Below are 27,178 nucleotides of genomic sequence, written 5' to 3'. Positions count from 1 at the left end.
GGTAAAAATAATAAAGATAATAATCTAGCTATATAATGAATTAAATAATAGGCATAGTATCTCCCGTACTTACGGGAGCTATAGTTATTCTATATAGGCATAAGGCCTATCGTAGCGTATTACGTAATGCATTAAGAGGGCATGTCTTACCGCACCACTATAATAAGCGTTCTAATAATATTATTATATATTATTTCTTCCGAAATATAGCTTATAAATAACTCTTAAGGCTTTATTTACGATATAAATTAAACGTAAGACGTTAATTCTAAACGTAAGTCGTTAATAATAATTATAGTAACTTTCGACGATTACGAATAGGCCCGGGTTTAAAAATACTTAAGGAAATAAGCTACGCGATTTTCGAGGGAAAAAGGCAATATTAATATTACGCGACCGTTAAGAATTCCATTATAAAGTCGTTTTTTATATACGAAAATAATTCCCTTTGATTATTTTATACCTAAAATAATTCGGGCTTATTTTTAACGTTAACGTTAAAAACAATAACCTATCCAGGGGAAAAATAAATAAGATGTTCAATTTATTTAATAACGATTTTTAGAGCTACGAACCTTATTTATTATAGAAAACCTAGAAAACGTAAGAAATTATACATAGAAAATTTATAATTTATATGAAACTATTTATTATAAGTTCGAAACTAATTTAAATTTTTACGTTAACGTATATTATATCGAATAAAGCGTATATTATTTACGATAAAAAACGTATATAGTAAACCGAATTTAAGAAGAATGAAATTTAAAAGAAATCTAGTATAGGAAAAAATTTTAAAGTATAAGTACGTAATTTTTATATTAAAAAAGCCGCTTTATTTAATAAAACTACGAAATCTTTAAATTTATATCTTTATTATTTCTTTCTACGTTTCTTTTTTACTTTTTTCTACGCATCTGTATTTTTTTTTTCCTAATATACGTAGGATTTCTTATTATAATTCGTCGTTAGAAAAAGCGTTAATATTTAATTTTTATTATTTTATAACCCGCTCTTTCGTTTTCCAGATTACCTTTTTAAATTTCTATAAACTTTATTAGAAACTTATTTTAAATTCAAATTTCTACGTTAACGTACTTTATTACGTATTAACGTATCTTTTTATTAATAAGACCCCTGGGGTCAGCTATGGTTCTTCGAAACAAGAACTAGAGAAATTTATGTCTGCAAGAACGCTGGAGAATGACCAAGAACAACATGCGCTTATGCCGCTGGCTCATTTCTGTATGAATGATCTTCCGGCAAATGCCCGCGCTCCAGAGCTAGATGACAGAAATGCAGCATCAGTGCTGAAGGCGGATGGAGATAGATGGACGGGGACAGATGAGAGCTCCGGTTCCGGGGTTACGAGGGAAGACATGGGAAGGTATCTGGGATATCTTGCTAGCATCAAGTTTATTAGCCAGCCAACTGGGAGAGGGAGACAGTTACCGAGATTAGGGCGGACATAATATAGGCACAGGCTGAAGGGGGTGTAGGGGGGGTGGGCCATAGCTCGGTCTATTCGATGACCGAGTCACGATTATGCTGACTGTTCGATGATCCCATCCCTCTTCCGGCGTGAGGATACTCGTAATTATATGTCATTGAGTATTTTGCGCGGATACACTGGTCACTAACAAGAATTAAGAAAGCATTTAATAACTACCGCCTTCAGAAGATCAAGTATTAGTCTATCGATCTAAGACAGCCATCCTCTACACGGTCAACTTCGGAATTTATGTCGGGATACCTATTCTATATGGCATCGTCGCGGTGAAATGTGAGTAGTTGTGATAAAAAATGCTTTAGTCGATCACGTTGTCGTTACGCCATCTGTGTACGTACCAACGTTGATTTCGCAATAGCTGCAGTGGCAACGGCCAGGCCGGATAGATGTCTGATATTGTGTTTTAATGGAAGAAGACATTCGATCCTAGCGTACTGAACGCCCGCCCCGTCCACCCCTTCTTCAGGTTGGTCGCTAGGTCTGGAGTATCTGGTAGAAGAACAAAACACTAGTTACTCTACAATCTGGGAAACCCGTTGTCTCCTCAGGTTATCTGCGCAAAATCATATCCATGTGGGAGTATTCGTATTGACCGACGCGTCGAACCATCCTCAACAACCCCATCCACTGAGCGTGTAAGGGTTGAGACTGCCTCAAGCTTGTTGGCATTCGAGGGCATCTAAGGCGGCATGCCGCACCCGGTCTAACTCGGGGCGGGCGCAATGTAGTAGTAAATACGGGCAAAGGGAGTGGCCGAGGAAGCGTTCGTAGGGTTCGTGCCAAGCAGCCGCCGATGTGTATCCTCTAGCGCTCTACGCGGGAACGAAAAAACACGTCTGTGGCTCCTCTGATCATTTCCTCCTCCTTTCATCTCCCCCTTTCCCCGCAGAAGAGGGGAGGAGAAAACGGAGAAAGGGAAGGGGAAAAGATTGACGCGGCGTTGCCGAGCGCGTGATGACGCGGGTAGTCTTACGGAAGGAAGTTGAGATGTAACTCTTCGAGGAAATCATCCAAAAAAATGATGCGAAATTGGTCACTGTATCTCTCCACAAAGCTCGGGTTGGTCCATGACGAGGAGATATTCCGTCTCCATGCGACGAGTTCAAGTTTCCAGCCGAAACTCAGCGCTCGACACGCATACTCGAAAAACCCAGCCGAGAATTCAGCCAGTGCCGCATCACCCGTAGCCAACACCATGGTCCCAGGGTCAGACATGTGGTCCAGTATGCTATTCATCATGTTAAGGTGGAGGTTTTCATCAACACCTTGCTCACAATTTCTAGTTTCGAAGGTGTGGGGGATCCCATCTCCTGTGGACTCATCGGTACTAGTGACACCCGCTTCATAGAAGGGGGAGCCCAAGGATCCTCGTCTCAACGCTTTCCCTCGTCGCGTCGGCCTTTGCTGTCGGGCTCTTTGTTTTTGGACACGGCTGAAGATATTCATATCATAATTCAGTTGCTCCGCCTCCAAAAAATATCCTGGCCACTTCGTGTGGCGAATGGGCGCATCTCCACTATCCGCAGAGCCGGCGAGGACTCGTTTGGTGACAGAGCGGGTGCGTTCCATGATACAGGCAAGAACTTTGAATGAGAAAAACGGTGCTCTCATCCGTCGCATCCGCGAAATCTGTCTCGAAACTCTATACGTTTCGCAAAACCCGATAAAGATATTCGATATATCCACAAAAACGTGCACATTTGCCTGTGATCCGGGTATGGATGGTGTATCTCCACTAGTATAGGTTGCCAACTTGGATTGAAAAGACATGCGCGTAGTGGAAGCCGGGGACATCCGATTTGGCGTCCGTGGCGGGTTGGTGAAAAGCGGTTGACCGGAGTGATCGCCACAACTGCACGGAATGTTGGTGGATTCACATATGTCGAGGTATGTATGATTTGTGGTCTTATCTCTCGCTCCATCAGAAGTCGACTTTTCGTTTGAACACCCTATGAGGATGCTACCCGCTATTGGAACATTTGCAGAGGCTTCGATAGAATGAAGTTCTACAGGTGCCAGGGATAATACCGGGTGGGATGCAGCTTCTGGGAAACGAGACAGGCGGTCCAAAGTATCAGCGCAAAATGACCCTTGAAGTCGGCCTAGCGACAAGGTCTCGATAGTATTAGCCAGACCATGCGCAATGGAGGGCTGCCTATAGTTATCATCCCGCCTGGAAGCCGCCAGGTTTGGCCGGCGAGCCCCCTCTTCCGACGATGCATTGGTTGGCAGGTTGCGATACGATGCTTGGGGTCTCGACATGTTCAGCTCGCAGTCGCTCAAGGTATCATAGTTATCAAAGCTCGAGAGGGGGGTTGAGGAACCATCTTGCCTATCCACAGAATCACGTCCGTTGGTATCAATAGACAAGTCACTCGCGTTGGTAGAATCGATCGGACTGGTGGAAAGTCCATGACCTGTGGCCGCTATGTACGGGCCGAGATGTCGACTGGTGGTGACGATTATATCTCTCAAGCCATCCCCAAGTCGAGGACTTGGTCTCTCCGCCACACAGGAGGCATCAGGGCTAGAACATTGCATGTCTGCCGCCCTGTTATGTGTTCGTGATTTGTGTCGTGACAGCAGATCCAAAGCCATGATAGAAAAACGAGGCCGTTTTATGTTAGGATTAGGCTGTCAAATCCGAGTAAAGGTTGGAGGTAGGAGGGTACTCTGTTGCCCGTTAGCGGGATGCTTGGCTATTTCCACGCGACCTGGGAGATTAGGCAAGCGAAGAAGATGCAAAGTAACTTATTTACCTGCTGTCATGATGGGTCTGGGGTATCGGGTATGTAACTGAATACGAACCGGTAGGCCGAGCCAGCTGTTGTAGCAGGATCAAGGTGATATAAGTGAGAGAGTTCACGATGTTCAGAGACCGGCAATTCAAAGAGCGAGTATGTGTAAGGCTTGCTGGAAGTTGATAACCGTAGGTCGCATTAGTTAGTAAGGAAGCTCGTAGGTGCTGAGATAAGCAATCATAGTTTCTAACTTATCTTAATATGTCAATGTTTTTAATAATATACAGGCTAAAGCAATAATTAGTTATAAATATAATAATATAAATATTACTTATAAAAACTATGAATTTTAAATTATTAATTAAAATAGATATTATAAAGTATATTATCTAAATATTTTTTATTATATATATATAAGTATAGTTATATTATAGTGGTACGGTAAGACATGCCCTCTTAATGCATTACATAATACGCTACAATAGGCTTTATGCCTATATAGAGTAACTATAGCTCCCATAAGTATAGACTATATTATAATTATTACCTAACTAGATTATTAACTTCATTACTTTTTTTTTTTTTTAAGATTCGTTTTTATTACTGAATTTGTCGTTTTCCGATTAATATATTTATTTTAATTACAAGCGTTTAAGTTACTTCGTTATACCGTAATATCTAAATAAATAACTTTTACGTTTTGTCCCTTTCCTCTTTTTACCTCTTTTACCTTCGGGTTAGCAGCTACTATATCTCTATAACCGAGAGATATACCTAAGGTATAATAATTATATTAAATTCCTTACCTCTCCATTAGTAAAGTAATATTTGTTTCATTTATCTTAGACTATCGTACGTACTATAGTTACTGATAAAGTATACTTTCGAGTAAGCTATCCAGGATTTTAGTATCACGTACGCTCTACTCCTTCTTAATATATAGTTACAAACATAGGCTCCCTACTATAAAACAACTAACTTATATAAAGATTATCAATATAATATATAAAGAGGCTAATAAGTTATAATTTAAACTACGTTTACTGTGATTATTTTTTGTATAGTAATATCATATATTATAACTGTCTTATACGAGTTAGTAGTACAGGGTAGCTATACTTATCTTAATGTATTAAGGAATTAAGCTCATAGTTATATAACTAATACTTTACGCACTTTTTAATCTCGCAGTTTAAGGTACTTATTAAGAGTAAACTATATACTTAACATTAATAATAAAAGACCTAAGGAAATAATTATTAAATAAGGGAAATATCTCTAGTCTTATATAGTAATCTATAGCTAGATTATTAAGGTCGTCTTTTTAATAGGCGACTGTCTTTTAGGCAGGCGACCGTGGCCCGAGCGGGCGCTTAACGCCCTCCCTTTTTAACGTCGCCCGTATAATAAGAGCTAGAATATTCCTATTCCTTAAGTAGGTATCTTCATACCTTTCCTTTTTATATCTTTTTTAATCAATATATATTAGTACCTTTTTTAATAGTAGGTTTTAATACTAACTATAATTATTAGAAACGACGGTTATTCTACTTCTTATTATACGGGCGACGATTCTTAACGGAATTAAAGCTTACCTAAAAAGAGACGACTTTTAATACTCCGACGAATTACTTAAAGAACGATAATGGCTCTAAGGACGATTAATCGCCTAAAAAGCGAAGGCCGTTCGTTATCGAAATAACCGCTTATTATATAAGTAAGGCTTATATAAAAAATAAATTATTTCCTTCATTTAATTAATCCTTTCTTAGCTTTTTAATTATTAATCTTAAGTATATAATTTACTTTTAATACGTACTTTAAATCGTAAGATTATTAAGGAGGAGCAGAGCGTACGCGATATTAGAGACCGGGATAGGTTTACTCGAAAGTATACTTTATCGAGGACTATAGTACGTACGATAGTCTAAGATAGATAAAACTAGTACCGCTATACTAATCGAGAGATAAGGAATCTAATGTAGTTATCGTATCTTAGCTATGTCCCTTAGTCGTAGAGATATAGTAGTCGCTAGCCCGAAGGTATAAGAAGTAAGAAGAGAAAAGGAATAAAACGTAAAAGTTACTTATTCGGCTATAGCGGTACGACGAAGTAACTTAAGCGCCTATAACTAAAATAAATATATTAATCGGAGAACGACGAATTTAATAATAAAAACGAATCTTTAATTAAGGTAAAAATAATAAAGATAGTAATTTAGTTAAGTAATAAATTAGATAGTAAGCATAGTATGTCCCGTACTTACGGGAGTTATGGTTATTTTATATAGGTATAAGGCCTATCGTAACGTATTACGTAATATATTAAGAGGATATGTCTTACCGTATTACTATAGCTTTCTTAATTTAATTATACCGTAAGGAATAATTAAACTAAAAAAGATAATACGGTAAGTTTCGATTAATATCTCCCTTAAAAAATTACCGCGAAACTTTATTCTACCGGTTATTATTTAATTATTACCGTCGCGTCTTTAACTTCTCGTTTAATATTATAAAGGAATCCTTTTATTATTTTACGGTTAACTAAGCCCGGTTTACCCTTACCGATCTAATTCGATCGACGTTTTCTTTCTTTATTTCGGCTACTTTTTTCTTAATCTCGTCCTAGCCCTCTTAATTAAGGGAATAGTAAGGGAACGGGCGCGTCCCGAGGATTAATTAGGTATCTTTCTTTTACCTATACGGTATGGAGGTCTCCCCCGACTAGAAAGCTTTAATCCTTTCTAAGCCGGAGGAAGGAAGAAGGCGCGTTATAACTTTAACGAGGTTATCGTAACGAAAGTCTACGTCCGTTAATACGAAGGAATAAAAGGGATTAGGTATTAAGGTTATAAAGGAACGGCGGACTTCGGCTTACGCGATAAATCGAACGGAGGATTTACGGCTAAGAGGCTTACCGATCGGCGTACTTTACGCCGAGGCTATAATATTAATAAGGTTAATTTACTTTTAATAATTTACGGCTTACCGAAGACGCTTAACGATACTTATCTTTTCTTTTAAAACCTAAACGTTATAAAATTAATTTATTACTTCGGCGTATTCTCTTATAGTATTAAGGAAATCGAGCCCCTTATTTTCTTAGGCCTAACGCGCGACCTCGATCGGTCGTTTAAAGATAAGATACGGTAAAATGCCGCTTTAAAAACCGTAGCTATAGTTATTTTATTAGTTTACTAACGCGATATAATAAGTAGATTAAGGGGTTATACCGGGCTCGAAGCTACCGTCTTTTTAAGCTCGTTATAATTAACTAAACGCGTACGCCGCCCGATCGAAGGCGCCGTTTTTAACTATATTAAAATTATATAATCTCCGAAGCTTAGGAAGGTATAGCGCTACGGCGAAGTAGGCCTAAGAAAACTTCGAGGGGTCGGTAATAACTCGTTCGGGATCTATTAGGTCCGTATAGATCGTAAAGACTAAAGTAAAAGCGGGATTATCGAGGAGGTATCGGCGGGTTAAAAAGTTAAACGATCCTACCGATCGGTAGCTTATCGTTTAATACGGGTTTACTTCGAAGGCCGCCTTTCTACCTTTAAGGTCGTAATTAATTATAGTATAAAAGGCGCGGATATCTTCGTTAATAAGGTAGTCGTAGCGGGCGAGGTATATAAAAGAGTTAACTAGGGCTACTTTCGTTTACTCTTATAACTATTAGTTTATAATTCGGGACCGATTAACGGATAGCCGGAAGGCCTAGGCTATATCGGATCCTAGCTCGATCTAGCCGTTTCCCGAATCGTAATTATCTAAAGTACTAAGTTAATACTTCTTTATATTACTTTAGTTATCCTTACTACCGTAAATCTCTCGTAAAAGTTTAATTAAGTCGGCTAAATCGGTACGACGTACGTCTTTATAAACGGAGGAAAGGAAGAAGGAAGGAGGGATTCCGGCGAAGCGGAAGGAAGATATAATAAAAATAAAAAAAAAGAATTAAGAAAAAGAAGAGAAAAGATAATAAATTAAAGGTAAAAATAAGAATTTAAATTAATAATAAGAAAGATAAGCTAGAGATTAATAAGAATATAATAATTATAGGAGGAGGGGTTTCGGAATAGGATACTTAAAAAGGAAAAAGAGAGGGAGGAAGGGAGACGTATTAACGATATGGTTAGATATACCTTTACGGCTAACGCTTTAGGAAAGCGCGTTCCCCTATATACGTATAAAGCTATAATAAGAAACGCGTTAGCTTATAACTTCTTATTATATGCTCTTAATAAAGTAATAAATACGTATATTCGTAAACTCGTAATTAAACGTAAATTAAGGTAGGTATTATCGAGACTCTCCTAAGTACGGCATTTATAACTTAAGTAACGTATTCGATTCTCTTATTCTCGTCCGACCTTCCCTCTTATTTCTCGCTATTCTACGGTTCCGATTTATTTCCTTTCTTTCTTTCCTTAAGTCCTTTATCTTCGTTTTAATTCGTTTTTCGACTTTTCTTGATTCTAGATTTATAATTTCGTCGTCCCTATCTCTCTCTTTCTTATATATATATATAATAAACCCTATTATCTAAAAGTAACTCCTTAAACTAAACCGGGCGTCCGTCCTTAAGCTATTCGAGTAGCTTAAGGCTACGGAGGTTACCGACGAAGAAATCGCCGGGGCGTTTAAGAAGGCTAAGGAGAATAAGAAAAAGGCCGTAACGTATTAACGGGTTAAGTCGATACCGTTATTCGTAAACCTAATAAATAAATAACCCGATAAATCCTTCCGCCGGTTACCTTTTACCGAGGAATTCCGGGACGTTAATCGGTTAATTCTTAAGCCTTAGTAGTATGCGTTTTGGTGGCGGTTCCTTTCGTAGCCTCGCTGCCTTAATCTTAAGGTACGCAAGACGAGTTAAAAGGTAAACCTAATGAGGAGGTACAGAGCGTACGCGATATTAGAGACCCGGATAGGTTTACTCGAAAGTATACTCTATCGAAGACTATAGTACGTACGATAGTCTAAGATAAATAAAACTAATATCGCTATATTAATCGGGAGGCAAGGAATCTAATGTAGTTATCGTATCTTAGTTATATCCCTTAGTCGTAGAGATATAGTAATCGCTAGCCCGAAGGTATAAGAGGTAAGGAAAGAAAAGAAGTAAAACGTAAAAGTTACTTATTCGGCTATAGTAGTACGACGAAGTAACTTAAGCGCCTATAATTAAAATAGATACATTAATCGGAGAACGACGAATCTAATAATAAAAACGAATCTTTAATTAAGGTAAAAATAATAAAGATAATAATTTAATTAGGTAATAAATTAAATAATAAGTATAGTATATCCCGTACTTACGGAAGCTATAGTTACTTTATATAGGTATAAGGCCTATCGTAGCGTATTATATAATATATTAAAAGGATATGTCTTACCGTATTATTATAGCTTTTTTAGTTTAATTATACCGTAAGGAATAATTAAATTAAAAAGGATAGTACGGTATATCCCGATTAATATCTCCCTTTAAAAACTACCGCGAAATTCCATTTTACCGGCTATTATTTAACTACTACCGTCGTACCTTTAGCTTTTCGTTTAATATTATAAGGAGGTCCTTTTATTACTTTACGGTTAACTTAGCCTAGTTTATCCTCGCCGATCTAGCCCGATCGGCGTTCTCCTTCTCTATCTCGGCTACCTTCTTCTTAGTTTCGTCTTAGCCCTCTTAGTTAAGGGAATAATAAGGGAGCGGGCGCGTCCCGAGGATTAATTAGGTATCTTTCCTTTACCTATACGGTATAAAGGTCTCTTTCGATTAAAAAGCCTTAATTCTTTCCAGTCCGGGAGAAGGAAGAAGGCGCGTTATAACCTTAACGAGGTTATCGTAACGGAGGTTTACGTCCGTTAATACGAAGGAATAAAAGGGATTAAGTACTAAGGCTATAAAGGAACGGCGGACTTCGGCTTATACGATAAACCGAACGAAGGATTTACGGCTAGGGGGCTCGCCGATCGGCGTACTTTAAGCGGATATTATAACGTTAATAAGGTTAATTTACTTTTAGTAATTTACGGCTTACCGAAAACGCTTAACGATACCTACCTCTTCCTTTAAAACTTAAACGCTATAAAATTACTTTATTATTTCGGCGTATTCTTTTATAGTATTAAAGAGGTTAAGTCCTTTATTTTCTTAGGCTTAGCGGACGACTTCGATCGGTCGTTTAAAGATAAGATACGGTAGAATATTACTTTAAAAACCGTAGCTATAGCTATTTTATTAGTCTACTAACGCGATATAATAAGTAGATTAAGGGGTTATATCGGACTTAAGGCTACCGTTTTCCTAGGCTCGTCGTAACTAGCCGAACGCGTACGCCGCCCGATCGAAGGCGCCGTCCCTAATTATATTAAAGCTATATAGTCTTTAAAGCTTAGAGAGGTATAGCGTTACGGCGAAATAAGCCTAGGAGAACTTCTCGGGGTTAGTAATGGCTCGTTCGGGGTTTATTAGGTCCGTATAAATCGTAAAGACTAAAGTAAAAGCGGGGTTATCGAAAAGATACTAGCGGGTTAAGAAATCGAACGATCCTACCGATCGGTAGTTTATCGTTTAATACGGGTTTACTTCGAAGGCCGCCTTCCTACCTTCGAGGTCGTAGTTAGTTATAATATAAAAAGCGCGGATATCTTCGTTAATAAGGTAATCGTAACGGGCGACGTAAACGAAAGAGTTAGCTAAGGTTACTTTCGTTTATTTCTATAGCTATTAGTTTATAATTCGGGGTCGATTAACGGATAGCCGGAAGGCCTAGGCTATATCGGATCCTAGCTCGATCGAATCCTTTCCCGAATCGTAATTATCTAAAGTATTAAGCTAATACTTCTCTATATTATTCTAGTTATCTTTACTACCGTAAATCTCCCGTAAGAGTTTAATTAAGTCGGCTAGATCGACGCGACGTACGTCTTTATAAACGGAGGAAAGGGAGAAGGAGAGGGGGATTCCGGCGGAGCGGGAGGAAGATATAATAAAAATAAAAATAAAAAAGAATTAAGGGAAAGGGAAGAAAAGATAATAAGTTAAAGGTAAAAATAAGAATTTAAATTAATAATAAGAAAGGTAGGCTAGAGATTAGTAAGAATATAATAATTATAGGGGAGGGGTTTCGAAATAGGATACCTAAAGAGGAAAAAGAGAGGGAGGGAGGGAGACGTATTAACGATATAGTTAGATATACCTTTACGGCTAACGCTTTAGGAAAGCGCGTTTTCCCGTATACGTATAAAGCTATAATAAGAAACGCATTAGCTTATAACTTCTTATTATATGCTCTTAATAAAGTAATAAGTACGTACGTTCGTAAACTTATAATTAAACGTAGGCTAAGGTAGGTATTATCGAGACTCTCTTAAGTACGGTATTTACGACCTAGGTAACGTATTCGATTCTCTCGTTCTCGTCCGACCTCCCCTCTTATTTCTCGTTATTCTACGGTTCCGATCTACTTTCTTTCTTTTATTCCTTAGGTTTTCTATCTTCGTTTTAATTCGTTTTTCGATTTTTCTTAATTCTAGATTTATAATTTCGTCGTTCTTATTTCTTTTTCTTATATATATATATATATAATAAACCTTATTATCTAGAAGTAATTCCTTAAACTAAACCGGGCGACCGTCCTTAAGCTATTCGAATAATTAAAGGCTACGGGGATTACCGACGAGGAGATTACCGGGACGTTTAAGAAGGCTAAGGAGGATAAGAAGAAGGCCGTAACGTATTAACGGGTTAAATCGATACCGCCGCCGGTAAATTTAATAAATAAATAACCCGACGAATCCTTCCGCCGCCTACCTTTTACCGAGGAGTTCCGGGACGTTAATCGGTTAATCCCTAAGCCTTAGTAGGTACCGTACGTCCCGTACTTCCGTCCGTTAAACTAAAGCCCGAAAGTAATTATCGGCCGATAGTTCCGAAGTATCGAAGGAATTCGGGTAATAGATTAATAGCGCTAAATATATAGCTCTTAATATTAATAGCATTTATTAATCGAGGGCTATATTAATTAATAGTAAGATAATTCGTAACGTTTGATTTTATTTTCTAGGTAGGCCGGCGGCCGGCCGGTATATCGTATAGAAAATTATAAATAAGGACTTTTAAGAGGTTACCTACCTCTAGAGCTATGTTATATCCTTCGTTTATTACGTTTAATCCTTTTACCGCCGGACGTTATTTATAAAGATTAATAATAAAGGCCCGGTTAATAAGTATTTTCGTCGGTTAGCGACAGACCTTCGTTACGTCGTTAATTTATTCGTTTAATAGTATAGGGTACCTAACGAGGTATTCTATTAGTATTACGAGCGTCGGCTCGCCTTTTCCGATACCGCTAAATACGCGGGTATATAGCCCTTCTTTTCCTACCGATCCTTAACTTCCGATCGTATCTTTAGGTATTCCTACGGCGTTTACCTCTTTTTTATTAACGGGATACGTTATAAATTCCGGGACGAGCGATTTACCTACTTACGGATAAGGATAAATCGTAACCTTCCTCTAATAAAGGATCTAAGCTAGGCCTTATACCCGCTTATAATACGGGTAACGAAAAAGGAATTATTATTTATAATAAATTCGAAAATCGCTACTTTCCGGGGGTCGGGAAGTAAGTAAGTTTTTAATTTTCTTAGTAATTAATAAATAAAGGATAAGGTAAGAGGGTAGAGAGGAAAAAAGAGGTATTAATCGGCGGATATACGTTACTTCTGGCTTATTTTTAGACGCGTATTTTTTTCCTTTCCTTTTTTTTTTCTTTTACTTTTACTAATATGAATTACTTTCCTTTCTTTCCCTTTAAATACTGAAATATACCTATGTTAAAATATAATAGTTACGTAATACTAGGATATTAATATCCCGGACTTTTAACGATAAACGCAAAGGATAACTTATCTAGATATAGGAACGCGTTAATCGGCGTTAATAATCTATGGAAACATACTTTCTTTTAAGGTAAGAGATAAGGAAGGGCGTATTTATTAGTATTATAATTTAAGGTGTTAATTTCGTATATAGGCTACCGGTTTAATAACCATATGGGAATAACTTCTTTCCTTCTTTACTTAGGAAAGCGATTATATATTAAGTTCCTAGGCTTTATTATTCTTCGATCGGTATAAGTAGGTTATTTTAAGGTATTATAGCCTTATTATATTATAGTAAAAGGGTTATTTATTAAGTCGGGTCGATTTTCTTAGTCCGGATTTATCGTTAGGTATAACTTCGTATCCTTTAAGCTTCTTATTTAATATTTTTATTATAATTCGTACCTTATCGTTCGGGGTTAATTATTCTTCTTCTTTATCGTCGATTACCGAGGACATAGGTTCTAGGCCTCCTTTAGCTTAGGGGTCGTTAATAATCGTCGATTTCTAGTTCTTATATTTAATCGGTAGTAAGCGTATAATCTATTCGTCCTCTTCCGGGTTTTCTAGCTCTTAAAACCCGTTAATATCTTAGATAAATTTCCGTAATTTATAGCCTAAAACTAGGTATAATAACGTAACTTTATCCGGTTCTTTAAGCTTATAACGACTATAGCTTAAATTTTCGGCGATTAGGTACGGTTTCTTCTAATAGTACTTTAGTTTTACGGCTATCGATTTATCTATATATCGTAGCGTATCGTATAATAATACGAGGTCGTCGGTTTTTAGGGGCTTTTTTCGTATTCGGTAAGCGTTCTTTTCGTCCTAGTACCGGGTAGCTTCCTTATATTTAATCGTTAAAACCTTAGCTACGGTTAATATATCTTCCTAGCGTCTTTCGATTAATCGTACGCGTATAGTTAAAAGCGATTCTCGGTCCGGGATATTCTTTTAATTTATAATACGTTAGGTTAGGATAACGGTTTCTATCGGAATAATAGCCTTACGCTTATATATTAATTCGTATAGCGATATTCCGTATAAGCGCGTCGAAGTTTTATTTATTTATATAATTACCTTTAATAAGTTCGTTTATTCCCGATCGCTACCGTTTATACCTTTTATAAGGCCTTCGCGAATTACTTTATACCTAACTTCGATTATATCCTAGGATTACGGGAAATAAGTAATACCGATTTTAACTTTAATACCGACTAGCTTTATTACTTTACGGACCTCCTTTTTATTCTCGGAATTATTATTATACTTAATTACTAGGGGTACGCCGTACTATAGGAATATCTACTCTTAGAGGAACTTAGCGATCGTCTTAGAATCTATTTTTCTAATAGTTCGGGCTTCGAAAAAACCGGATAATTCGTTTCGTGCTTCGATTATTACGATAAATCCGTTATTTATTAATATATATTATACGTTTATTACCTAATAGGTAAGAACGTTAATTAACTTATTATATAAAGCGGGGTCGACTTTCCGGGTATTATTTTTTTTTTAGTATCTAGGATACGATTTAACCTTTCGGGCGACGTATTCGAATATACCGCGCTAGTAATATAGTTTAGTTATCCGATCGTAGGTCGAAGTACGTTCCCTATAGCCGAAATCCTCGTAGTAATCCTTAATTATAGCTTTACGTAATTTCTCCTAGTCGATAACTCGTTATATATCCTTATATTTCTCGGGCTTCCTTTATAGGATATCCTCCGAAACGACGTATTTAAGCGCTTCCTTCTTAAACCGGGTCTACCGCTTTTAATACCCTATTAATCGGTTATCTTTTAATCGATTAGGTAATTAAAATCGCGTAAAAAACGTTATTATTTTTTGCGATTTTATCGACCATTCTTCCGGCGGTTATAACGGTAGGGCTTTATCGCTAGATTATTCGACGACGTTAAATAATATAACTATATTCGCGTATATTATATTAAACTATATATTAATAAAGTTTTTTATATCGCCTTTTTATTAATCGTCGTCGTTATCGCTTAGGTCGCTAGGTTTACGTAAGAAACCGTCCGTAACGGAATATCTTTTACCGGGTATATGCTAAATATCGAAGCTAAATATCTTAATATAAGTTATTTACTTAATAAGGATAGTACCCGGGAAACTAAAGAATCTGTCGTTAAGCTAAGCGATTAATACTTTAGCGTCGGTTTTAAGTACGAAGTAAATACCGTAAAGGTAGTTTCGAAGCCTTCGTAAGGACTTAACGACTCTTAGATACTTTCGTTTCGTAACGTCGTAATTTAATTCCGTCCTTCTCTAGATCCTTAACTCGTATCTCGAGGGTTTAAAGTTATCTTTATCGTTATTTTAACTTAATACGTAGCCTTAACCGTTTCTTAATACGTCGACTTTTACGCGGATTAATTATTCGATAGTATAGTTTAAAATAATTAATACCGGTACGTTAATAAGAGTAGTCTTAAGCGAATCTATAGTATGTTATTAATCGATACCTTAAATAAAGTATGCTTCCTTACGTATTAATACTAGGAGGGGTTTAGCGACTATAGCGTAATAATCGATCTATATTTTAAAGAAAACCGTAATACCGATAAAAGACCTTACTTCGTTTATATTCTTATATAACTTTTACTTTAAGATCTTAACTATCTTCGCTTCCGAGGACTTCTTATCGTTTATATCGTATAAATAGCCGACGATTACCGTATTATTTTTATATTAAGTAGATTTAACGGCGTTAGTAGTAGTACCGGCTAATTCGAAGTTAAGGAAAACGGCGTCGATATTCTCTAAGTACTTTAGGATAAAGCGTCGTATTTCCGGAAAAGCCTCTTAATTATTATATTTCGATATTAGCCCTTTAATATTAACGTCGTCGAAGAAGGGCTCGTACTTAATAGGAATTAAATCGTAAAGAATTCGTATAACGGCTCGGAAAAAAGTAGTAACTAAGTTCGTCGCGCCTTATAGTAGAGTCGTTATACGTAAAAGGCTAATAAGAGTAACGAACGTAATTAAGTTACGGTTCGTTTCCGTTAGCGTTACTTAGTCGTACCTAGAGAAAAAGTCGACGACTATAAGGATTAAATATATAGCGAATTCTTAGGTAAAGGAATCTCTATCTCGGGATAGAAAGGCGTCGTAAATAATCTAGGCGTTAAGTTTTATCGTAAAGTTAATAAGTCGTAAATTATTATCTTTCTTTTCGATTACGAATTACGTATTTCGATAAGGGCCGTAACTTTCTTTTAGGATTCCGTTCTTTAGTCGTATACGTAAGACTTCGATTACTCGTTCCTTAAAGGATACTAAGATAAGAATGTCCTTAGCTTATTAGGCGTTATATAATACCGTTTTAATCTTATAGTCGGGGTAAACCTTAGGTCGGATTTTCCCGATTTTAAAGAAATCCTAGGCTAGGGTTATCTCTTTTCGGTATAGGATCTTAATAAATACGTCTTTCTTTTAATCGGTTAGTTCCGTATTTAATAAACCTACTTTAATAACGTTAAGTCTTTTCGTTATTAATCTAATACCTCGGGAGTTATTAACGAATCTTAGTATAATATTCTTATAGGGTTTATCGCGTTATAATATATTTAGTAGCTCGTATTTCGACTTAACCTTCCTTATTACTTAATCCTTTTAATCGAGTATTTTTAGCGGTATCTAACCGTTTAACGGTACGTTATCTACAGGCTAAACTTTACGCGACTTAGGCTTATATATAGTATTAATTAAAAACGTACGTTTAGCTTAATAAGCTAATTCCGAAATAAGGGCTAGGTTTCGCTTATATTATTTCGACTCTTACGTCGTATATCGAATTACCTTTATAACGGCTTTACTAAAGACGTAAAGGAATTCTTCGTCGCTTAATTTAACGATCGCTTTATTTCCTTTATTTAAACTAAGTTCGAAGGCCGACGAATCCTTAACTTCGGAGATAGGTATTGCTTTTATATCGTCGTTATAAAGGCGGGTATAATTAATTTTAGCTTAAAGGCTAACGTCGGTCTTTAAGTATTCGGCTAGGAACGCGTTTTTAGGCTTATATGCGTTATTAAAGCGGCCTAGGGTATTAATAATATCTAGTTTTCTTAATCGCCGAGTATAAGGCTTAGTAGCGTATCGCTTTTTAAGTTAATAGCGAAAGGGATTATTATCCGGGCCGAGCTAAAGTTAACGGTTCTTATGAAGGTACTTCCGTCGAATTCGAGTTTTATACGGGACTAGAAGATAAAGTTTATATTAAGTAATAAGGGATAACTAACGAACCTATCTTTAACGACGTAAATCGATAAGCGAAGGTAGTAATCGATAAGTTAGATAGGACCGTCGATTATTTCTATATATAAGGTCTTTATAAAGGATTTAAAACCTCGCTATATCGCCTTAATACCGGTTATAGGGAAACGCTACTTCTTTATATAGCTTTTTACGATTATATTAAACTACGTCCCTATATCGATTACTATAAATACGAGAGCTTCGTTTCCGTTAGGTCTTACGTTAATTACTAGCTTAGGGAGAGGCCGGATATAGTTTTTAGTATCCTTCGCGATAATAGAATTTACCGTTATTTTATTCGAAGGGTTAATAAACGGGGCGGTAGTTTACGGTACGCTAGGTATTTTAACGCTTTTTTCCCGATCCTTTTATACCTATTCCTTTATAATCTTAATAACCTTAGGCTAACCTTCGTTAATCTCTATAGCGCGTATCGTAAGGTACTTAATTACTTATTCCGAAAACCCGGGTATAAACTTAATTAAATCGTCCTATAAAACTTCGAAGCGTTTCCTATTATTTTTATTAATCTTATCTAATTAAAACTCTCTTAATAATTCGTTAATAATCTTTACCTTCTTAATTAGGTCGTTTATATTCGAAGTAGTATTCTTACCGGCTTTAGTCGGTTTACGCTTAGGTTATAACGATAGGACTTTTATATCCTCTTAATCGGGTACTTCTCTTTCGATATATTCGCCGTTAGGACCTTTAGTTCGCTTAACTACGTTAACTTCGACTAGGTCCGTTTTAATAATACCCTTATAATAATAAATACCTTCGTTATTAATAAAACCCTTAGTTTAATTATAACCTAAGATTTCCGTTTCGTATAATTCGTAGTTATATTTACGTTCGATTATTTAAATAACGTTAATTTCCGATATAACTTTTAGTATTTTTTTTTACTTTAATATTACTTCCTCGTTCTTAAAGTATCGTAAGTTAAGGGGTATAAGCTTTAGCTTTCCGGCTAAGTAATAATATATTATCCTACGTACTTATTCTAGAGATTCCTTACTTTAATATACGTAAAATAAGATATAATAAGCGATCGGTTCTCCTTTACGCTTAGTTTAGGTAATAATCGATCTTAGGATTAGCGTTAACTTTAGCTTATCCGGGTTTCCGTTCTCGAGGTAGTATAGTCGCTTATTACTCCTATAGTAGAACCGATTCTACGTTATATTTATTAGTAACGAATAGCGGCTATAATTATAAAGCCGATCGAAAGTATTATAAAACTAATATTTAAATTCCTTATAGTTACTAGTTTAGGTTAATAAAATCCTACTACGTATGCTTCGGTAGTTTAATATAGTATTACGTTTAAAGCTTATTAAGGTCCTTTCGTTAGTTTATAGGTTATAAAGACTTAAGTTCCGAACCGCGTTTACTAGGAACGGGTTTTTTTATTAATATTATTAATCGGCGCCGTACGTATCCTTAGGACTATAAGAGCTACTTTTTTAACGGTAGTTTTACGAAGTTATCTTTATTTTTAGAGCGTTAAATCGGTCGTAAAAGGCCTAAATACTAGCTTCCTAATTAATACTTAGGTAGCCGTAAGAAGGTTTAAGCTACGAGGAAAGCGGTAGTAAAGGTATCTAGAGGCTAGGAGTCGCTAATCGTTAAATTATTTATATTATAGGCTTTTCGGGTTTTTCGAAAGTTACCGTTTTTTGCTATCGTCGTTCCTCGGCTTAGGTTTTATCGGTAATTTATATTATTATATAACGTTCCGCTTACTTATAAAACTAGGTATAAAGAGTCCGGTAGTCGATATTTCCGATCTTATTATGGTTATAGTTTCCCGTTTTATAGAACTTTATAATTAAGAATATCCGAAGTTTATCGGTTAGGTATCTTACTTTCTAAGGAAGCTTTCCGTTATCGTTTACGAGCTTAGAAAAACGTTTATAATTTATAAGATACGTAAAAATCGCCTTAAGATCGTTAATTACGTTGCTTCGTTTTAGTTATACGAATTTACGTTTAACGTTAGCTTAGCCTAGTTTATCGGTAATCCTAAAGCGGTACTTTAAGGCTATAACGATAACTCTTTAGATCGTTTAATCCTTCGTAACGTCGTTAATACGCTTCCTAATGGTTTTAATCGTAATTTATTCGCCGATTTCCTTAATCTTATCGTCGTCGCTTATACGGTAGCGGTTAAATAATCGATCTACCTTCTTTAGTTATTAGGTTACGTTATATTCGTTAAACTTAAGCCTAAGGTAATCGGTAGGGTTAAGGAATTTAATAACTAGCATTACGATAATCGGGATAGCTACCGGTATATTCTAATTACTAAAGGCCCCGTTATTATTATTTTAAGTTAATGTTATAGGGATTAACGGGATAAGTATAGAGCCGCGGTTAAGGGGTAGCTAAATAGGAGTTTTATCGTCGTCCTTCTCTTCTTCGGGCGGATATAAAGGCAGAGAGTTAGTATCGACTTTCAAGGTCTTTATTAGTAGTTTAGTCTTTATTACTTCGGGTCCTAATAGCGATTTATTTCGTTTCCTAGTTATAAATTCCGTTTAATTTAGCGGTACGAGGTATAAAGTAAAAAGGGAAATAATAGGGGTTTTATTATTTAACATAGGGGTAAAGGTAAGATAACTATTATTTATATCCTAATACTTTTCCTTTAGTATAGGTATATTATTATCTATTATATTATTCCGATCGATAAGGTCCGGGTATTATACGAGCTTTTTTAATCGGCTAACGCTTAATTAAAGTACGATACGTATTTCTTAAATTAATAGTTTAATTATTATAAATAAGTCGACGATAATTCCTTCCATTAAGGTTTAAAACTCTTAACGTATAACCTTCGTTAAGGTAATACGTATAAGGAATAAATCCCGAGTAAAGGATCGCGTTAGATACGATACCGGTTATAGCTATAGGCCGGTTTCGACCTAACGAAGGCTATTTAATAATATTAACGGTATTACCGCTAGGCGTCGTTTTACGCCTATGTTAGTACTTCTCGTTATACTAGTTATTAATTAGTAATATAGGGCTAGCCTATATATAGGTATACCTATTAATTCGACTTTAATTCCGTTTCCCTAATCCTTTATATCTACGTAATTTTATTAATATTAATTCCTAGTTCTTTTTAAAACTATCGGTTACTAATAGCTATTAGTTTATTAATTTTTATTTATATTATTAATATAAATATCCATATTATATCGTATACTATATCGTCGAATCGCTACGCCTAGGTATCCTAAAATACCTTTAGTATAATGAATTATTAATATTTATATATTTAATTTATATCGATTAATAGATTTAAAGGAAAAAAGAAGCTATCGTAAGGTCGGTTAAGGTATAATTATTATTAGCCTTTATCCGCCTTTAGTATTAGTAAGGAAATAACGGGTCGTATAAGTTATCGTAATTTATATTAAGGCGTTCGTACGTTTAGTTTATATAGTAAATAAATAACTATAAGGGGGCTACTTTAATCGCTATAAGCTTTGTTTACTCGTACGAGATATATTATATTATTAGCGGTTCGGGAAAGCGGTTAGTATCGAGGGCTAAGTATTATTTCTAGTAGCAGTAGTATTACGACGAAAGTTCTCCGGGTTTTACGGGTTTCTCCGTATAGTAGATAAATAACCATACGAGGGATGTCCTAATCGGTATAAACGCGGTTTAGTCGTCGTATTATATCGTAATATCGATAGTTTATTAGCGTTATAAGTATTAAGGGCTAGGTAGTATCCTAATAATAACGGTATCGTTATAAAAGTTCCCGGGCTTATACGTACCTTCTTATAGTAAATAAATAACCATAAAGCGGGATATTTTATTTAACGTAAAACGCGGATTACTTCGCGGGTTAAATAGCGGCGCCGACGGCGATCGGTATTCTTTAAATCTTAATAACGTAATAAAAACTCCGTAAACTAAAGGTTAAAGGGTCGAAAAAGTTATAGGGTAGTCGCTACTAAGGAGGTATAGAGCGTACGCGATGCTAAAAACCCGGATAGGTTTATTCGAAAGTATACTTTATCGAAGACTATAATACGTACGATAGTCTAAGATAAATAAAACTAATATCGCTATATTAATCGGGAGGTAAGGAATCTAATGTAGTTATCGTATCTTAGCTATGCCTCTTAGTCGTAAAAATATAGTAGTCGCTAGCCCGAAGGCATAAGAAGTAAGGAAAGAAAAGGGGCAAAACGCAAAAGTTACTTATTCGGCTATAGCGGTACGACGAAGTAACTTAAGCGCTTATAACTAAAATAGATATATTAATCGGAAAACGACGAATCTAATAATAAAAACGAATCTTTAATTAAGGTAAAAATAGTAAAGATAATAATCTAGCTAGGTAATGAATTAAATGATAAGTATGGCATATCCCGTACTTACGGGAGCTATAGTTACTCTATATAGGCATAAGGCCTATCGTAGCGTATTACGTAATGCATTAAGAGGGCATGTCTTACCGCACTACTATACTAGTTGATTAATTAAAGGTGTAAAAACTAAACTATTAAAAGGGCTTAAATATAGCGTTTTACGAATAGTTAGCTATTGCGTGTTTTTCTTTAATTCTATTAATCATAGGGCTCCTTTCTTAATGCCTAATTCCTTAGGTACCATACTACTCCTCCTCTTACGAAAGGATCGTTCCTAATCCTTAACGGGCGCGTCTTACGATAATTTTTAGTATTAAGCCTTATTGATATTATTTTTACGTAATCTTAAGTTAATCTCTTAACCGCTAACGATCCTACTTTAGTAAGCGTTTACTAGCATACTATAAACTACGTACGGGATGCTTATCGTTAACGTACGCCGGAAATAGGTTAGTTTCGTTATATTTACTCGGTATTTCGATACCTCCGGGGCTCCTTATCCTATACGTATTACCGGCGTAATAGCTTACGATTACTTACGGGCCGTCGTAATAAGGTTCGTATTTACCTAACCTTTAGCGAACTCTTAGTACCTAATTTCCTAGAGCGTAAGTCCTAATAAGTCCTTTCTTTTCCTATAGGTAGGCTCGTATCTAATCTCGCGATGCCTTTAGGCTGTTATAGTAACTTCGAGCTATCGGCGCTTCGTATTACTTCGCTAGCTGCTATACGAACTATAGCTCCTCTTCCTCCGTCGCTTCGCGAACGTATTCGGCGAATTCTACTTATTGCTACTCTTATAGAGGCTACGTACCGAATATAAGGAAGAAACTACTATAGCCGTTTAGCTTTAGCGTTTTATTATATATCGTAAGGGCTCGACGTAAGAGATTAGGAAGGCTTCGTATTATTAGATTCGCTTAATATTCTCGTAGTATTATACGTTTAACGTTACCGTTAGCTTTCTCGACCTTACCGTTACCTTTAGGGCGTAACGGTATAATAAGTTTTACGACGGAATTATATTAACGATGCTATTAGATGGCCTCGTCGCTCGTAAACGCTACGCCGTTATTACTTATTTATTCGCGGAAATATCCGAAGGTTTCGCCGATGCGAGTTAACAGCGGGATATAATCTTTAAACGCGATTAACGGTACGACCTTGCCTTCGATTTATCCGATAACGTATTCGACGGTAATAAGTAACGTCGATTAACTAATAAACGTATAATTAATTACTTATTTCGTAAGCGGCGTAGGCGGTAGAATAATTTATAGGTCCGGTAGCGTTAGATCCGGCTTTTTTATAAGCTAATAGGTCGGGTATTTTATAATAATTTACTATACCGCGAACGTAATCTCGGGATATTAATATAGCCTTAGAGTTTCCTTAAAGATAACTCTTATTATAGTATGCCTTCGATCGTAATATACGCCTCGTAGCTTTATTAATAGTTTATCGTATTCGATAACGCTCTAAAGGCTTACCGCCTCGTTAGTTATTCCGGTAGCGTATAGTAGCTCTCCTTAAGCTCTAGTATACTAGTTAACCTTATATAGTTTCCCTTAATATATTACGAAGTATTTTTTAATTTAATCCTCGCTAAAAGCGCTCGGCGGCGGCTACCGAAGCTAAAGGTATTCGTAGATCGCTTAGATATCGAGACGCGTAAGTTCGTAGGGATGCTTAATAACTTTTCCGGGTATCGCTTCTTCCGTAAACGGTAATATTCCGTTTATTAGTATCTCCGAATTATTAAGTAGCCTTAATAAGTAATCGGCTAAAACGTTAGCTTTTCTAACTTTATAAACGATCCTAACGCTATAATACTTAATAATATCTAGAAAACGTATAATTCGGATAAGCTACTTAGCTTTAGTATTAATAGTTTTTAATAACTTATAATCCGTAATTACCGTAACGTTTCCTCCTTTTACTTAGTAGCGTTAGTATTAGAGCGTTAATAAGATATATAAGAGCTTTCGCTCCTAAGCGGAGTAGCAAGACTACGTTTCCGTAAGCTTCCGCGAAAAGTACGCTATTAAATGGAGTACTTATTAGTCGCCGTAAAGATAAGGCTATTATAATACCGCGCCGATATCCTTTTAGCTAGAATCGGTATCGATAATAAATAAACGCCTTTAATTATAATCTTTTATTACGGGTACCGTTATAATCTTATCGCGGATTAGCTTCCATGCTACTATAGCTTCGTCGTTTAGCTTTACGGAAGCGTTTTTAGGTCCTTTTATTACGTCCGTAAGGGATAAGGAATGCCTAGCGAAGTTCTTAATAAGATACCGAAGGTAGCTTATTACGTAGATAAAAGCTTTAATTTCCGTAGTCGTTATTAGCTAAAGTCGATTTCTAATAGTAGCGATCTTCGCTAAATTAGCTTAGATACTATCCTTAAAGATAAGAAAGCCTAGGAGTACGTCCTTCCTAACGAATAACTATAATTTTCTAGAGTTAATTATTATACCGTATAGGGCGAGCCGGGCGAATAATAGTCTTACTCTTTCGTCGAGCTATTTTAAGGTATCGCTTTAAATAGCTACGTCGTTTAAAAGGCTAGCTACGAATTCTTAAAGTAGCTCGAGAATTTCTTCCATAAAGGCTTAAAAGATAGCTAAAGCGTTAGTTAACCCTATAGGCATTATAGTTTATTCGTAGATACCGAAAGATATTACGAAAGCTATTTTCTCGTAATATTCGTCGGCGATACGAATATACTAAAAGCCGTTAAGTAAGTCGATAAACGTATACTATCGATAGCCTACTACTTTATAGACTTAGTTTATAGCGTTAAGTAAAAGGTAAGCGTACTTCTTAATACGTTTATTTAATTTACGATAGTTATAGTAAAAGCGCTAGATAACGTTTTAGTCGGTTTTCTTTGGTATTACCGTTTAGTTAGGAGCCTTCTTAGGCGTAAGTAGTAATAGAGATACCTACGGGCTCTTGCTTTTACGTATAATCGTACCCTCGTACTTCTTAACGAAATCTCGTAAGGCCTGCTTTTATAATAGGCTATATCTTTTTAGCGGTAGTTTTACGGGAGCGTAATTATTAGTATTAATATAATACCGTATCTTCGCGCCGATATCCGTTCGTTTCTTATTAGGATTAAATAAGCCTAGGAAGTCCTTAGCGTAACGTTCTAGATGCTCGTTAACGATAGGGTTAGAAACTAAGGTATCCTTATGCTATCTAATGCCGGATATAGGCTCGCTCGATATAAAGGCTAGGTCTCCGACGACCTAGGTAATTAATAAGTTAATAAGTTAAAGTATCGGATAACTATCGTATCGATCTAGGGTAATTAATTTATTTCCTATGGCATTATATTTATAATTAATACCTTACTTATAAAACATACTCTTACCGATCGTAAGGTCTCCTAGGAAGGTACCGTTAGGTACGATCCCGGCGGATAACGTAAAAGGATTAAATCATCCGTCGGATATCTTAAATCGAGCCGTTACGATGGCATTATATATTACCGTAGGTCCTATACCGTTAATGCTTCGTATAGCGGATCGTCGTTTCGATACGTATAGCTTTAGGCTTACTATAACTACCTCCGAGATATAGTAGGTAACGTAACCGTAGTCGAAGAATACTATAATCGTTTAGCCCGTTATCGTTTTAATATGGAATAAGTTATAAGGCTCTCTAGCGTCTTTTCGTAACGGTTTATCTCTATATAGTAGTAGTTTATCGCCGGCGTTTACTTCGACCTAGTAAACGCGGCTATCCTAAGCCTTAAGGTCTTCGAAGATACCTTTTAGCTACTCCTTAACTTTAGAGTTATCGAGGATATCCTTAGGACTACGGTCGTCTTCGTTATCTTCGTCGGGCTCGTAATCGGTAGCGACGTAGCTTCGCTTTTTTTTACCTTTACCTTTACTCTTATTCTTTTACTTGTTATATATATTATTAATCTTTTTAGCGAAATTACTACGTTCGGCGGTTATTACGTTATATAAGGTACCTTTAAACGTAACCTTTTTACCCTTAGCTAGCTACTAGCGTAAGAATTTTAGTAGTTACTTATAGTCGTAAGCTTAGTATTCCTTCTTTCCGTAGTTAAAATACTCGCTTTCGGATACCTTAGTTATAAAACCGTTCTCTTCGTTAGCTACGTAAACCTTACGATCGTCGGTTCTTAGATCGGAGATCTAGGATACCTTAGTTACCTTTAGGAAGGTATCTCGGGTATCTAGCTACCGAATCTAAGCTATGCCTAGTTTCGACGACGTAGCTACCGATATATCTAATTAATAAAACGAAGCGGAGCTGCTATATAGCTATATTATAATTACTAGCGTACCGTAGACTTTAGCTTTAATCGCCTTACGCGTAAGAGATCCTACGTAGCGGAGCATACGCTCGATAATATCGTACGTATTTTATATAGGAAAGCCGTTTTCTATAACTATTTAAATATTAGGTAGGTAGTTACGGATTAAATCGAGGACTACCTCGCGGATCTATACTATCTACTATCCCTAGTAAGGTAATTTATAAAATGCCTTACGTAAGCGGCGTACGAAGTTAATAATGCTTTCGTCCTAGAAGGATAGTAACGTCGTAAGCGACGTTACTAGGCTATAAAGTACGTAATAATCGGCGAGTACTTAGAGGATGCCTTTTACGAAGGTTACCTACGAAGGTAGGTGGTTTCGAGCGAAGATAGCGACCTACTAAAAGTCGCCTATTAATTCGATCCTTATTCGTTACGTTTAGTAGTTATATAGGACCTATACGCCCTAAAGACGGTTTTAAATATCGTTTAGTTTCTAAAGGGTTATATTATCGGCTTATATTAATCGATGGTTTAAAGGTATTACGACTTTATTCTTATTATCCGATAAATAAAGGTATATTACTTCGCTAGGGAGGATTATTCCCGGCTATAGGGCCTTAATTCTTACCTTCTGCCGCGTAAACGCTACGCCTAGCGCCGTATATCCGTAAAAATTAATTTTTCCCGACGTATATCGTAGGCTAGGTTCGGCCTTTTATACGGGTAGAAACGATACCGGATACGTAGCTACCGTTATTAACGGCGGCGGCCTAACCGGCGGAACGGCATAGGGAGTTACTAAAGGTACGGCGGGATAGGCAGTAGGAGGTACTACGGGAGGGGCAGTAGGAGGTACTATAGGAGAAGCGATAGGAAGGGTTATAAGAGGAGCCATGCCTATTATTAAAGATAAGGCTTAAGTGGGAGCTAAGCCTTAAGAACCATACTATAGGATAGCCTTAGACCTAGGTTATTTAGGCTATTATTACCTCGTATCTCTTAAGACCTTACCTATCGGCGGTAGAGTAAA

General features: G+C 36.3%; 2 protein-coding genes across 2 annotated transcripts; one reads left to right on the top strand and one right to left on the bottom strand.

The window, feature by feature from the left end:
- The first annotated feature begins 935 nt into the window (after positions 1–935).
- On the top strand, positions 936–1,494 carry GGS23DRAFT_590233 (uncharacterized protein). Its single transcript, XM_051517679.1, has one exon. The coding sequence runs from the start codon at positions 1,182–1,184 to the stop codon at positions 1,470–1,472; it is 291 nt and encodes a 96-aa protein (XP_051367157.1). The 5' UTR covers positions 936–1,181; the 3' UTR covers positions 1,473–1,494.
- Positions 1,495–2,043: 549 nt separating this feature from the next.
- GGS23DRAFT_447618 (uncharacterized protein) lies at positions 2,044–4,525 on the bottom strand. Its single transcript, XM_051513996.1, has 2 exons — positions 4,270–4,525; positions 2,044–4,183 (listed from the first exon to the last, which is right to left on the bottom strand). Exon 2 carries the CDS (start codon positions 4,106–4,108, stop codon positions 2,480–2,482), a length of 1,629 nt encoding a protein of 542 aa, XP_051367156.1. The 5' UTR covers positions 4,109–4,183; positions 4,270–4,525; the 3' UTR covers positions 2,044–2,479.
- Positions 4,526–27,178: the final 22,653 nt, after the last annotated feature.

Source organism: Durotheca rogersii (assembly GCF_024521655.1).
Source record: "Durotheca rogersii strain YMJ 92031201 chromosome Unknown GGS23scaffold_58, whole genome shotgun sequence".
NCBI classification, from domain to species: domain Eukaryota; kingdom Fungi; phylum Ascomycota; class Sordariomycetes; order Xylariales; family Xylariaceae; genus Durotheca; species Durotheca rogersii.
This window is presented reverse-complemented; position numbering and strand designations above follow the sequence as displayed.